Source organism: Peromyscus californicus, unplaced genomic scaffold (assembly GCF_007827085.1).
Source record: "Peromyscus californicus insignis strain IS unplaced genomic scaffold, ASM782708v3 Scaffold_9__1_contigs__length_137607984, whole genome shotgun sequence".
In the NCBI taxonomy this organism is placed as follows: domain Eukaryota; kingdom Metazoa; phylum Chordata; class Mammalia; order Rodentia; family Cricetidae; genus Peromyscus; species Peromyscus californicus.
In genome coordinates this window covers 38495960-38511219 of record NW_026294617.1, presented here as the reverse complement: position 1 = coordinate 38511219, position 15260 = coordinate 38495960, and the positions used below count along the sequence as shown (strand labels likewise).

Below are 15260 nucleotides of genomic sequence, written 5' to 3'. Positions count from 1 at the left end.
CCTTCTATTTCCCTTTCTTGACAAGATCTATCTGCCCCCTCTCATCCCTTACTCTACACATACCTTCTGTGGTTCTATGGATTGTAGCTTGGTTATCATCGACTTAACAGCTAATAGTCACATATAAGCAAATACACAGCATTTTTGTCTTTCTGAGTCAGGGATACCTCACTCAGGATGATTTTTTTTTCTCGTTCTTCCATTTACCTGCAAATTTCATGATGGCAATTTTTAAATGGCTGAGTAATACTCCATTGTGTAAAGCAAATGAAGACACATCTGTGGCTAGAACATGATATGTCAGTAGCCATCCTGCAACATCTGGAATACAGAAATCTAGTAAAGGGTGTTCAAAAACAGCCCAGAAGAACTAAAGTCTCCATTCATTAAAATCTCCCTGCTTTCTTTACCAGAATAAAGTTCCCATTTCTGTGCTTAATTCAAGTACCTATGCCAACATGTCTTAAAGTGTTTTTTTGAAAGGAATATCTGGAGCAGGAATCAAAAACCAGATCACAGAGCATTCATAATGAAATATACCAAAATCACACAGGGTCCACTGAGGGATGTGAACCAAGAAGATGTTCCATAAAATGTTCCCAGTAGCATTCATCTACTGGTTATCTCCTCAGCCTCCACCCTCTCTTCCTAGCAACAGAAGAAAACATTTTTTTTTTTTGAGAAAGCCACTTTTTATGTTGTGAGTCATATAGCTAGTAGAGGTGGATTAGCATTAGGCAATTAAGTAGCTAGTCTGAATCCAGCAGTCACAAATGGGGACAAAACAAGATCCAAACTGACCCAAGGAAAGCAAACCTAAGGTTCATCCTCAAGAAACCTTCTGGAAGGGGATGCTAAAAAGATGTAAACTCCAGATGTGCAAGCACTCCAATGAATCAAGGCTCACACCACGGAAGCAGACAAAAACCGGTTCAAATCTAATCCTGGTTTTACAATGAATGCCTATGTCAGCCCCCACCTCGAGCCACACCCACAGCTTTGGCCACTAGGGTATGTCAACTAGTAAACTTGTTACAAAAACATCTAACATAGTTGTCCAGTGCCAAAAGATCAGCCTTGAAAACATACACACAGATAGCATTTGTAGGGACTGAGCAGGTTCTATTTAGCACTATCTATGTATATACAAATACATATCAGCATGCAATAACAATTAATGACAAGGCCAGGCAGCATTGGCGCACATCTTTAATCCCAGCACTTGGGAGGCAGAGCCAGGAGGATCTCTCTGAGTTCGAGGCCAGCCTGGTCTACAGAGCAAGATCCAGGGCAGGCAACAAAACTACACAGAGAAACCCTGTCTCTGAAAAAAAAAAAATTAGTGACAAAAGACACCACGAATTTGAAGATCAGGGAAAGGTATGTGGTAGTGATTCTCAACCTTCCTAATGTTGCGGCCCTTTAATACAGTTCCTCATGTTGTGCTGACTCCCAACCATAACATTATTTTTGTTGCTACTTCACAACTGTAATTTTGCTATTTTTATGAATCATAATGTAAATATCTGATATTCAGATAGCTGATATGCAACCCCTGTGAAAGGGCCATGCGACCCTCAAAGGGTCACTACCCACAGATTGAGAAGCATTGGTATATGGGGTTTTGAGGGAAGGGGAAAATGTAATTATAATTTCAAAAATAAGATTAAAGAGATACTATGCAAATTACAAACAGATTATCACACCTTCCCCACTCCCCCCCCAAAAAAGGCATGGGTTTTCTTTTAGGTGAGCATATATGTGGGCATCTGTTTGTTACTACGACCGTGTGACTGTGTAATCATCAATGAAAAGTCACTATTTCCCTCGGGTCAGCTATTGGCTGCTAGAGTCCAATGGCATGTGGATTACAATTTTACAAAAGTACAGCCCTGCAAAAGAACCATTAAAAAAAAAAAAACAACCAACTTGCTAAGCCAACACACAGTACACATTGTAATCTAAACACTCAGAAAGTGAAGAAGCCAGGGTGATCAGGATTTCAAGGCCAGCCTCTGCTCTGGGTTTGGGGAGAGACCATGCCTAAAAGAAATAAAAGAATGAAGTTGAAAGTGATAGAAAACACTGGAAGCTATTGTCTGGATTCTGCATAGAGATGCACACTCACCACTCACACTTAAAAAAACAAAAAACTGACAGATCTAGGTAGGAACTACAAACTCTTCGGGTGTTTTAATCTTTCTTCTTCTGTGGCTATGTGTATATGTACTGTTTACATGTGATTGTCTTTGGACACCGTCTATATGATACCAACCTGGCTTATAAGTGAGTGGTCACCTAAATTAAAAGTATCAAATTAGCCCCAAATCCTTTAACTTCAGAGTGTAACTGAAATTTTTTTTTTTTTTTTTTTTTTTTTTTTTGTTTTTCGAGACAGGGTTTCTCTGTGTAGCTTTGCGCCTTTCCTGGATCTCGCACTGTAGACCAGGCTGGCCTCGAACTCACAGAGATCCGCCTGCCTCTGCCTCCCGAGTGCTGGGATTAAAGGCGTGCGCCACCACCGCCCGGCTGGAGTGTAACTGAAATTTTTTTTTTTTTTTTTTTTTTTGTTTTTTTTTTTTGTTTTTTTTTTTTGTTTTTCGAGACAGGGTTTCTCTGTGTAGCTTTGCGCCTTTCCTGGAACTCACTTGGTAGCCCAGGGTGGCCTCGAACTCACAGAGATCCGCCTGGCTCTGCCTCCCGAGTGCTGGGATTAAAGGCGTGCGCCACCACCGCCCGGCGTAACTGAAATTTTAATCGGTTCCCACAGGTTAAGTCTGCCACCAGCCCCTGTGTGCCAAATTAAGAGATAATGATAGTGAAGGACAGGTCTGAGGGCTCCAGGTATGTCTTTGAGATACCCACACAACTGTTGGTATAAAATACATTTCTGGTGAAGAAAGTTGAAGAAAAAAAAATGCTTGAAGATGAGAAAGAATTTTAGATGGTAGTTTTGTCCCAAAAGATTTTTTCAAAATAGAAATAAAAATCAGTAAAACAAAACCAGAAAATGTAATCATGCTACAAAAGATCCAAGCAGCAAGAAAACGTATAGACAGAACACGTAACGACAGCATAATTAGGTTCGCTGTCATTAGCATTTACTCAGGTTTCTCTTACAGTCAGACTACTGCTTAGATGCTTATTTCCCATCAGGCTGCTCCAGACATGAGGAGGCAACAGTTCGCAGTTCCTTTACAGACTAGGGCAATACTGCTCTAGTGATTTTTATTCCTGAACACAGGCAAAGCCCCATTTCTTAGAACCCCACTGAGGGCAGTTTTTCCAGTGTCCTGGTTCCCCACAACTGTGCAAACGTTGCCCCTTTAGAACCATCTCTTTGGCCCAGGGTTTCTCTGAAATAGCAGGTTGTTATCTGAATAGAAAATTCATTCTTCCTGAGTTAAGGTTACCAACTGGGCCTGTGCTTGTGACTCTCATCGTTTCCCCTTGACCTTTTGGACTATCTCTGTTTTATATCTGTTGTAGAGAACCCTAAAAGGCAAATTTAAAAGCTGAAGATAAGACCCTGTTGCTGAAGCCACCACATACTTGGGATACAGAACTTGGAAGGATCGGCTAGAACTGACCTTCTGGAAGCCTCCTTCCCAAAGGCTGGCTCTCATATCGTCAGAGGAGGTGATCCACAGTCCTTCCGAGCTGTAAAGCTCACAAACCACAATAATGACTGGACCAGCAAGATATCCATAACAGTGCACTACTGATATTTTTATCTTAGAGAAAAACAACAGCTGTCTAAACTTAAGACCCTCTTAATAAGGAAGGAATTTATGCTGCTATTGTAAACCTAGCCAACAACTGCCCATGGCTGGAGAGGTCATACAGCCTAATAGAAAACCTACTATCACTTCCCTACACTAATGAAATTTCTAACTGCATTCTAAATACTTATCCCTAAACCCAAAGACAAATATAGTTCTTAGCTCACTGTCAAAGAAGCTATTTGGTTACTTTCTTTTTCTTTCAACAGACAGAGGCTACTACACAGATCCACAGCTGGTGAAAATGCAAAGGATAAGTGTCTGTGGCATGCCCAGCCACACCTCAGACATCTCAATGAACACCTTGGAAGGACTATAGGAGCCTCAGGACCAGGGTGTCTGCTGCTAAATAGTGCCCCCTAGATATGACAGGAGGCAGACACCTCGGAACTCTAAACAGTATAGTTGTTTAAATAAGACCAACGTAATTAACAGCACCAGCTGACATGCAAGTGTGGATAAGGGAAATCCACAAGGTCCCACCCCAAGATGAAGACCTACAGGTTCAATGGCCACTGAGAGAGAGAATCACTTTTGTCCAGGGACATGCTCCCACATAAATTGTCCAATTCCAAGTGATTAGACCTGGACACGTGTACACACAGGCAAGGCCAGACTCAGTAGGTTGTATATACGTATGTATACATGTGTAAAAATAATTTAAAAATAAGAGGCTGTGACTTTGAAAGGGAAGAAGGACATAACAGGAGTTAGCAAAAGGACAGAAATGATACAGAGGACTCACATATACATTTATCAAAATTTTTAATTTAAAAATACTATTATCTGGTAATTGTGTTGAATAATTTTTTAAATGATGCTATAGATAGCAGAAGAGAACACAAATCAATCTGTGGGGAAAATTAGCATTTTATACATCTAAAATATACATGAAAACAACTAAAATATCATTTCTTAAATAAAAGTGTTGCCATGACCAAGATAAGGGGAAAATACCTTTACCTCATTTCTTCCCACTTGGGTTTCTGAAACAGTGAGTTGGTTAGTGATGACATGCATTTTCCTGGAACATTAACAGAATATAATATGAAAAATATTTAGCCTTGATGAGACAGGAAGGAGCTTCAGGCAACTGAAAGGAAACTCGTGCATTAGAAACAATAGCTAGAGTTCTAGAAGGGAGAAGAGCAGAACACAGGGGCTATGAAGGGGAAAACTGAAAGGGGAAGGGATGTGGGGGTACATAAACAAAACAGAGAGAGGGAAGGAAGCGGGAGTGATAGGTAACACTAAGAATGTTTTCTTAAAGTCACAGGCAAACATTATTTTATGTCCAATATATACTATACATCAACGTGCATGTATATATACATAAACACTCATACAGTTTGAATGAAGTTACAGCACTTGGGGTGATAATGGCTTCCCCAAGAGCCGTAGACTATCTAACAAAAACTGCAGCACCAGGCAAGTGGAACCTGCCGTCTAACCATTTGTTAGGGGGACAGAAATACCCAAAACAATACAGGTATTGCTTTCGCCCTTGGTTGTCTCCCAGAACTTGAACTTCAGACCCTTCTGCTGAAGACACCACACACTTAAGAAACAGGAGCTGCCTCCAGCTGAGCTGGCACTGACCCGGAAGCCTCCCTGGATTCTCAAGCATGTTAAGTTGCTGTGCAAGCTGCCAAGGGATACGAGCAATCAACAGTCCTCCTCGGCTGTGATACCTACAAACTACAGCTTGGCCAGCAAGGCAAGATATCCCCAAGGGTGAAACAGTGGCACTTAGATCTTAGAGATGTTTGAACAAAGCTTTCTAAAGGGATTTAAGGCTAACTCAATAAGAGAAATCATGCCTGGTACTATAAACCTAGCCAGTTGTGCCTAGGTGGTGAGGCCATGGACTCTAGAGAACCTACTACCGCTACTTTTCACAAACCAGTGTAATTCCTAACTGCATTATAAATACTTACCCTTCTGCCCAGAGGTAAGTGCCATTCTCACCCCTCATCAAAGAAGCTTCTTCTTGCAGCAGATGGAGACCTTACTAGAGAAATCGCCGGTCTGCCAAAATGCGAAGAGTTAGCAGACTGTGGGGTGTGCAGTCCCAATTGATATATCTACGTACAACCCCTAACCTAAGGCTTAGGGACCATGTCAGAAGAGGAGCTGGAAAGATTATAAGCACCAAATGACCAGGACATTTTCTGGGAGACAGTGTCTTCAGTATATCACAAGGAAGCTATAGTCACAATGATACCACCAGGTGACACCCCAATATGGATGGAGGAAGTATCACAAGGCCCCATCACCAGATGCAGAAATACAGGCCATTAATGACTGCTTCAGGAGGAAGAATCGGTGTTCTCAAGGGATAAACCTCCCGATGAATTATCTAATCTGAAGCAATCAGCCCTAAATATATACAGTTACAAGCAACACCAAATGGATTCAGCAGGCTATATTTACATATACACGTGGGTATAAAATAGTTATTAAAAGAAGAAGTCGTGCATTTGAGATGACTGTGGGACACAGGAGGAGTCTGAGCAGGGAGAAAGAGGGACTGAAATGATATAGATATAGTACCTGTGTATGAAATATTCAAAATTGAAAAGTTACTGAGGGCAAGAGAGGAAAGAATATTCTCCAACAACTCAGATAGTCAGAATTTATTCTCAAAATGAGAATGCAGATGGACTGGTAATCCCAAACTCAGAGAGCAGAGGTAAAAGCATCTGGAGATTCAAGCCAGCCTGTCTATGTAATGAGACCATGTCTCAAAACAAAACAAAAAATGAAAAATAAAATCTGGTTTCACTATAACAAAATGAGTTCCTGCCAGGCAATGGTGACATATACTTGTAATCTTAGCAGTGGAGAGGCTCAGGCAGGGGGATTCCTGTGAGTCTGAGGCCACCCTGGGTTTATGTGGGTGATCCTATCTCATAAACACAAAAACCAAACAGATATGTTCATGCTGCTCCTGGAATGAGGTGCAAGGACAAAGAACCAAGGCACGTTAGCTTGCTCACATTTGGCAACCCAAACATAAACAGTAGTCTTCGAATTTTAACAACAGTTAGTTGCTTGTACTTTTTGGTCATCTAAACCTAAACTAAAGCAGAAGTAAACAGATAAAACACCTACCCAAAATAAAGAAGAACTTCACCAGAAATAGTTTATCCCAATTTTTCTTCATATCTCATTAAAACTACTCACTACCCAATTTGCAACCAAATCCACCTCTAAATTCTCTTCACCTTACACTTATGCCCAGGGAATGAAAGCTCTGATGGAATACCTCAACTTTCTTTCCTGCAAATGTCTCTCCTACAGAGGCCACAGCTTGGCACTTACAAATTAACTGTGCATCAGCATATTTAGCACAAGAAAATTTATGTTTATCACAATAAATGTATTTATCAAATTATGTATGTTTAGGGCCAGAAGCTCATGGTCACTTTCATAAAAGCTAGACTTGCTCTAACTTCCTATGCTCAAGGCCTTGGCTTTGATCTCCAGCAACTCAGAAAGAAAAAGGGTCGGGAGTCTAGTCTCATGAAAGAAAAACAGGCTAATCACTAATGAGGCAAAACTTCCCATTCAGACCAGACATGCTATTACCTCTAGAGCTGGGCTCCATTCAGACACGAGTTAACATGTTCTCATTGCAGGGGAATAGTTAATTATGCAACATAAGGTATAACTTGCTAAATGCATGCCTCAATTCATCAAGCTGTTTAAGTGAAGCTGAAAAATACTTTCTGACTGTTTTAGCCTCATAACTTGGAAAATAGATGAAATACATTCTTTAACTTTTTTAAATGCACTATTAAAATAATGTGTGTACGCGAGTGTGGAAACATGTGTCTCATGGTGCACATGTGCCGGTCAGCAGATGAGTTGTGGAGTATGTCTCTCCTTCTACCTTTACACAGGTTCTAGGGATTGAACTTGGGGTGTCAGACATGCATGGCAAGCACTGTAACCTGCTGAGTCAGCTCCCTGTTTTATGTGTGATACATTCATGAAGGAAAAACTCTGAAGTCAGATGCACAATAACATTTAGATAAACACAGAAAAAGTTAATTACATAAACCAAAGAAAAAAGGAGATTAGCAGTTATCTCTCTCTTGTTCCAATAATGCTATTTTTTTCTTTCAAGAATTTTCTAAAATGGAGCTGGCAAGATGGCTCAAGGGCTCTCAAGGCACTTGCCACCATACCTGACAACTTGAGTACAATCCTGCATGGTGGAAAGAAAAAACTGAATCCTTAAAGTCTTATATATCTGCACAAACATGCTATATGACACATGGGTACATGCATCACACAAAATAATAAATGTAGAAAAATATTTTTCTGGTATGAACAACAACAACAAAGTCAACTACGACCCATCAGATTCAATTTTGTTCATTTAAGATGGTCTCACTCGATAGCCTAGCCTGGTCTTTAAGTCACTATAGAGCCCAGGCTGCCTCCAGCTGCCTCTAATTCATGCCTTTAACCCTCCCTTGGCCTCCCCAATGCGGGGATTGCAGTCTACCAGCCACTGTATTGGGCTTTTTTTTTTTAAATTAACAACTATCTTAGCAAGAATATAAGGTGCAACAATATTATTTAATTGTACCTTTGAAGTGTTGGTGCCCATAACTATACTAAACAAGTATCTGCTTAAATACTTTACTGTCTTAAGTCCTAAACTCAACATCATTTTCAAGCCTTTACCACTGATAGTTTTTAAACTATCATGAAACAGAACAGTCTGAGGAACTTCTATTAACAAAAGAAAAAGCAGGCAAAGTATTTATAATGGATAAATGAAAATTACCTTCTCTAAAACAGTACCCAACAATTTTGAGTTACTTAAGATAGATAAAATTGTTTTCTTACAAAAGAAAAAAAACTTCCCCAGGAGACTTTCATACAGCTTAAACCATTTGCAAACCACAGTTTCATCTACGTCAGTTTGTAACATTTTAAAACCACACAAAAAGGAAAGGAAATTTTTAGTTCAGCAGGCAACCCTGAAAAATGCAACTGCTATCACTGTGGCCAACTAAACAGCCCATGATTCTCTGAAGAGCCGGACCCAGGCCTGCTCGGGCCAAAGAAGACACCGCCAGGTATGTCCTTTTCAATGATTAGCTAATTCAGTTTTTTCCCATGGGAACCAGAGTCACGATTTTCAGTGTTGAAGCAGAAAAGAACTAAAAGTCACAGGCTGCTGGGAAGCAGGGCAACAACTATTGGGCTCTACTGGACTGTAATTAGACCTGAGCTATGGACTTCTGTCAGCATTTTCTGCCTTCTTTTGGTCTCATCTGTCTTAAAAAAAAAATTCAAATGAGACTAATTATAGAGGCTTGATTTACTCATTTTTCTAACTAGATTGATAGGGAAAGCCATGGTGTATCTTCCCAACAGGTCCTAACCAGACTTTCCTCTACCAGACCTACATTAGCAAATTTCAAAGCACATCCACCATGACTCCCATGGAAAATCTAGTTTTCGTTCTGTTTTGCTTTGTCTTATTCCCTAAGCAATGAGCAATCTATGAGAAAGAACCAAGACGACATTTAGTTCCCCTGCTTGATTTTGCTGGAATACTGCTGAGTGTGTCTATTTGCACAGATACCATTGCCACAGTGTTTATCAAGCTCTTAGATTTCAGATCTGAGATAGAGAGCACGGGATATGGTTATAGTACAATTTTGCTCTGATCAACATATGCAAAGTTTTGGGAAACTATTTTTTCATGGTAATCTAGACACAGTTAAAAAGAAAATGCAAAGCACCCAAGACTCTCTAGCATTACATTGTGACTCTTTGAAGTAAGTTACCCCACTCTGGAATAGATGGTCAGTTCTAATTAGAGAGACTGCCAATCAAGACAAACTATTATAATACTTCTCTTTACCATATGCCTTACCAATAAAATGAGGGCTCGCCATATCATTATTTAAGCCACAGGGCACTTACAGAAACAAGTAACTATTTACTGTCACTATGCAACATCTGAAATGGCTATAAGGAAGTCAGAGAAGCCTGAGTGACATTCAGACACGAAGAGTCTCCTTCCGGCCCACAGGTCTATAGGCAAGGCTCACAAAGAGGAAGAAGGAGAAAGACTAAGAGTCCAGAGAATGTTCAGCACGTACAGATCTTCATCAAGCCCAAATAAGCTGCAGAAATCTTGAGTACTCTGCAGCCTCCTCAATTTATTTGAGGACTGAAAAGAAGTCACCAATAAAGAATCCACCCATCACTAAAGTGCCATGATTCTAAAATTCTACCAAACACTTACATATAGAGATAGGTAGGACTTATTCAGAGAGTGCACACTCAAACAATCTAAAGTGAGACTCTGGGCTAACAGAGATGGAGGTGTAGACCAGTGATAGGTATCATGCTAGGTATGCAAAAGCCTTGAGTTCAAGCCCAGCACTGAAAGCAAAGGCAGCCATCAGGGATATTAAGAAAAAAGTGAGTCATGATAACTTTGACAGTTTATAGAAATTTACATCAAAGACATGAAGTTAGCTTTTACATAAATATATATAAACATATAAATATGTGTATACATGCACATGAGGGTGAACACACACACACAGTAAAATTACACTACAAAACACATGGAATACCTATACTTCTCTTATTACTAGAGTACTTGGGAGGAATGTTAAAACTATGAATTTTACTTAAGCTGTTTTACATGAAAACGGCTAAGAGTATTCCTGCCACAAAACCCTCAGGTAAGGATTGGTCCTTTACAGTATTAACATTAGAATCATCATGGACATGACTGTGGCTTCTGAAACATGATTGAGATGGAATCTTGGCTCTGTAATTGGCCAGCTATCCAAGCAATGGATTTAAGGTTGGCATACCTCAGATTATAGCAACCACACAACAGGACTCATATAACATTTTAAAAAAATGGATAGTCATCAAACACAAATAGTAAGTTCTTTATAATTTTCATTAAGGTTGGTACAGAATGACAGTACCCGTGGACCCTGAAAGCTCTGACTCCTCTGGGGAAAAGGGAAGACCATGTAACCTTTAAGTGACACTTAAGAAAATCTGATATACATCTGCCTTATCGACTTACTTGCAATCATTACACCATTCCAAGAAAACATAGCAGGGCCATTAGATGGCTCAGCCAGTAAAGGTGTAAATTAGGTGCATGCGCAGACCTAAATTCCATCCCAGAATTCAGGAAAGGGTAGAAGGAGAAAACTGACTTCACAAAGTTGTCTGTCCACTGACCTCCACATGCATGCCAAGGCACGCCCAGGCCCATACATCATGAACATGCATAATAATAAATAAATTTTAAAGGCACATATTGTATCATTAAATATTTGGAGATGTTAAAGTTTAATAAGACTTTAGAAGTTGTTTGATTTAAAGACAAATTTTATGGTTGCTGAGCCCTTTTATTGTCAGTCAGTAAACTTCCAATATCCTGAAACGTTATGTATGATTTTTGTTCCTAAAAAACTCTAAAGACTGAGAACCCCAGGTTTTACATTGTCTGACTTCTGGGATGTTCAGGAAATTCCATTTGTTTTACTAAAGTGGTATTTTTGACTTCACTTCTTAAAAAACGTATTATTTAATATGAAAATGGATTGCCCACATCAGGACATATAGCACAAAGTACCACGTGTGGCCCTAAACATGGGAGTTAGACTCGACCATACCAAAGGGAGATGAGTTTAACTTGAACTCACAAGTCAAGCCAGTATTCTCTACCTGGAAGGAGCATGACAAGATTTTATTATCATTATCAGATTGTCTCAACTGTGGTGCTCTTCTCCTGTGAAAGTTAGAAAGGGTTTTTGTTTTGTTTTGTTTCAGATGGAGACAAGGTCTCATGTATACCAGGCTAGCCTTGCCATTTAGCCAAGAATGAGCTTAAACTAGTGTTCCCCCATGAGTGCTGAGATTATAAATTAGTACCAACAGGTCCAATAAAGCTACAAATTTCAATATACCTATAACTGACCCTTTTTTGGAGAAGGTTGTAATGGTTACAAAAATGTTGTAACCAATAAGTATAGATTCATGTTTTAGAAGCTTTTAAAAATGCACTTTCATAAAACTAGTATAAAACACTTCCGTAGAAACAGTTACAGCCATTATATTCGACAAAAATACTTGTCAAACTCCAACAATACAAGTTTTTCTATTAAGTGAATTTTAAAAAGTAAAAACAAACACAAGAAAGTAATTTCATTAACATAGCAAGAATAGCATAACAAAAAATATTACACAGGTATTCAGAGTTAAATATGGCAACTAAACAAAATCTTTAATATGTTCCCCATTTAAACTGTTCACCAGCCACACAGAGCTGGAGGCCGCACACTGGCCTTCAGGATCTATACTATCACAAAACTGGGACATGAGGAGGGGGCAGCAGGCATCAATTCAGAACCAGAGTCTAACCCTTCAACTCTTCCCACTGAAAATAAAGAGACGAAATTTTATTTCTAAAAATATGTTAACAGGATTCACAACAGAGGACCTGCTTTTAAAATAACAACACGAAAACCTTTCTACCATTTGCTGTTGCCTTTTCCCCAGTCAGCCTAGGTTCTTGCAGCATTAGCTACAAAACCTACAAAAAGAAAAGCAGAAAGCCGCACTGAAATCTTTTCAGACAAAACCACAGCACCTTCCTCTCTCCACTTCCCAGAAGCTCTGGTCATTCACCACCTCTGCAAAGAAATTTCACCCTCAACGGGTAACAGAGAGCTATACAACACAAACCCACAAGGTCACAAACATCCCTTCCCAAAAGCAAATTTACTTGGGATTTCCTGAAAGTCACAGAAATCAGACAGTGGAGAACACGGAACGATCTGGGATGTTCCCTCTAGCCCAGTGAAACTCTTCCTAAAAACTAGGAAGGCCATGATTTTAGAGTACAAATGTTTTCAAGAAAATTATTTTCTCATTTTAGTTACTAACATCTCCCTTCTACTCTTTCTAACAGATCCGTGGTTCATTTTGTTTTTTAATTATTGAACTCAAGCTTCTCCCTGAAGATGACAAACAGTTCACTGTTCTGTCCAGTTTACAGAGATCTGGAACCATTTACATATTTTTTTTACTTGGTTTTCCTCATTGGAATCATTGGAAGTTGTTTTGCAACGTGGGCTTTTATACAGAAAACCACCAATCACAGGTGTGTGAGCATATACTTGATTAATCTGCTTACAGCTGATTTCCTGCTCACTCTGGCATTACCAGTAAAAATTGTTGTTGACTTGGGTGTGGCACCCTGGAAGCTAAAGATATTCCACTGCCAAGTAACAGCCTGCCTCATCTACATCAATATGTACCTGTCTATTATCTTCTTAGCCTTTGTCAGCATCGATCGCTGTCTTCAGTTAATACACAGCTGCAAAATATACCGAATACAAGAACCTGGATTTGCAAAAATGATATCAACTGTTGTGTGGTTCATGGTTCTTCTAATAATGGTGCCGAACATGGTGATTCCCATCAAGGACATCAAAGAAAAGTCAAATGTAGGTTGCATGGAATTTAAAAAGGAGTTTGGAAGAAATTGGCATTTGTTAACAAATTTCATATGTGTAGCAATATTTTTAAATTTCTCAGCCATCATTTTGATATCCAACTTCCTTGTAATTAGACAACTCTATAGAAATAGAGACAATGCAAACTATCCAAATGTGAAAACAGCTCTAACCAACATTCTCTTGGTGACAACTAGTTACATCATATGCTTTGTTCCTTACCACGCTGTCAGGATCCCATACACCCTCAGTCAGACGGAGGTCATATCTGATTGCTCAACGAGGATCTCCCTCTTCAAAGCCAAAGAGGCCACACTGCTCCTGGCTGTGTCCAATTTGTGTTTTGATCCAATCCTGTACTATCATCTCTCAAAAGCATTTCGACTGAAGGTCACTGAGACTTTTGCCTCGCCTAAAAAGACTAAGGCTCAGAAAGAAAACTCAAGATGTGAAAATGATGTGTAAAATACAGGGGTCTGCATGCTAGTTCCCTACGGAACCACAAAGCCGTTCATAGTTTTCAAAGATAAAGGAAGATAAACAGTAATAAAAGCTGCTGACAGCTAGCAAACATGGACTGGTTCCTGTGAGAAGTCCTTTTCTCAATACAAGCCAACCCTGTACTCAGTTGCTGATATTCTTTAGCCCAAATATTTGTACAGGAAAGTTAACAGAGCATGTTGAACCAGGGTCAACTGGGTGACCAAAGTGAGAAGAGCCATGGCAAGGACTCAGGGGCTCATTTCAATGGCTGCAAATGACTTCTTGATGAAAATATGCCAAATAATCAGCATCTAAGTTGCCGGAAGCCCTCCAGCTACATGATCTTAAAGGTCTTAATCAACCTCAAAAAATAAAGATATCAAAATACCCGGCATCATCTTCATTTTTATCCTACCTCTTTGAAAGTTAGTAAATGCTCTATTTAGTACTCTTATTTTTAACATCTGATTTTTTGCAACACAATAACAAATTTTAGTTATGAAAAGTTTACAGCGACAGGAACTGTGGCTCACTGTGGTTAATTCCAGCACCCTGGAGGCTGAGACAAAAGGGTCATTATGAGTTTGAGACTAGCATGGGCTACAAAGTGAATTGCAGGCCATCCTGGCCTATAAAATGGATCCTATCCCTAATTAACTTTAAAAGGGTATTGCAAATAAATGGGTATGTTTTTTAGCAACACAAGGGAGCTGTTAAATTATATTAACTATTGAAACTGTTTTGGAAGTAAAAGTCCACATCAAAGGTATTAGAAAAGTAAGACCAGCAAAAGAGTCTTAAAGTAGAGACATGGACTCATACTACCAGGCCACGCTAGGAACATAACCTATATTAGGCCACAGTACCTCTCAAATCTATAGAGGCCCAGCAATCAGAAAGAATCTGCAGTACAAAGTACAAGTCACTCCAGCTCTGACTAGATCCTCTCCACTCTCCACTGCCAGTACATACACAGGTGAGGCATGGCATTAAATAAACTTACTAAGAAAATCTGAAAAGTACTCATGAGCATTACAAAGTTTGCATTTGTGTTTTGGTTTAGTACCCTCCCTCTTCTTTTTCTCCTCCTCCTCCTCCTCCTCTTCCTTCATCATCTTATTTATTTTTGTGACAGGATCCCCTACAGCTCACTGCAGCCTTGAGCTCACTATGTAGCCGCAAATAATCTTAAACTCCTGAACTTCCTTCCTCTACCTCCCAAGTTCTAGAATTATAGACATGTGCTACTAAAAGAAGCTCTTCTGTGTATATTCTTAACATTACAAAAATCCATATAAAATAGTTACTAATGGGCTAGAGAGACAGTTCAGTAGTTAAAAGTACTTGCTACTCTTGCAGAGGGCCCAGGTTCAGTCCCCAGCACCCCATATAGGAGGCTCACAACTGCTTGTAACTCCACAGGCAGAAGAAGGGATCCAAAACCCTCTTTTCCGCTCCTCTGGCACCA

At 39.6% G+C, this 15260-nt stretch overlaps 2 protein-coding genes across 11 annotated transcripts in view; one reads left to right on the top strand and one right to left on the bottom strand.

The window, feature by feature from the left end:
• The window catches only part of Med12l (mediator complex subunit 12L), a 341599-nt gene that overhangs the window by 218526 nt on the left and 107813 nt on the right, over nt 1-15260 (bottom strand). The gene's annotated exons all lie outside the window — the stretch shown is intronic.
• On the top strand, nt 2603-14843 carry Gpr171 (G protein-coupled receptor 171). 2 transcript variants are annotated; one of them, XM_052732043.1, is made up of 3 exons: nt 2603-3639; nt 3992-8878; nt 12763-14843. In XM_052732043.1, exon 3 carries the CDS (start codon nt 12815-12817, stop codon nt 13772-13774), a length of 960 nt encoding a protein of 319 aa, XP_052588003.1. In that variant the 5' UTR covers nt 2603-3639; nt 3992-8878; nt 12763-12814; the 3' UTR covers nt 13775-14843. The 2 variants fall into 2 exon arrangements, with proteins under 2 accessions (XP_052588003.1, XP_052588002.1); XM_052732042.1 differs by having other exon boundaries at nt 2603-8878.

Excerpts from the sequence above, each read along its gene's own strand:
- Gpr171 (XM_052732043.1), top strand. The coding sequence starts at position 12,815 with ATGACAAACAGTTCACTGTTCTGTCCAGTTTACAGAGATCTGGAACCA.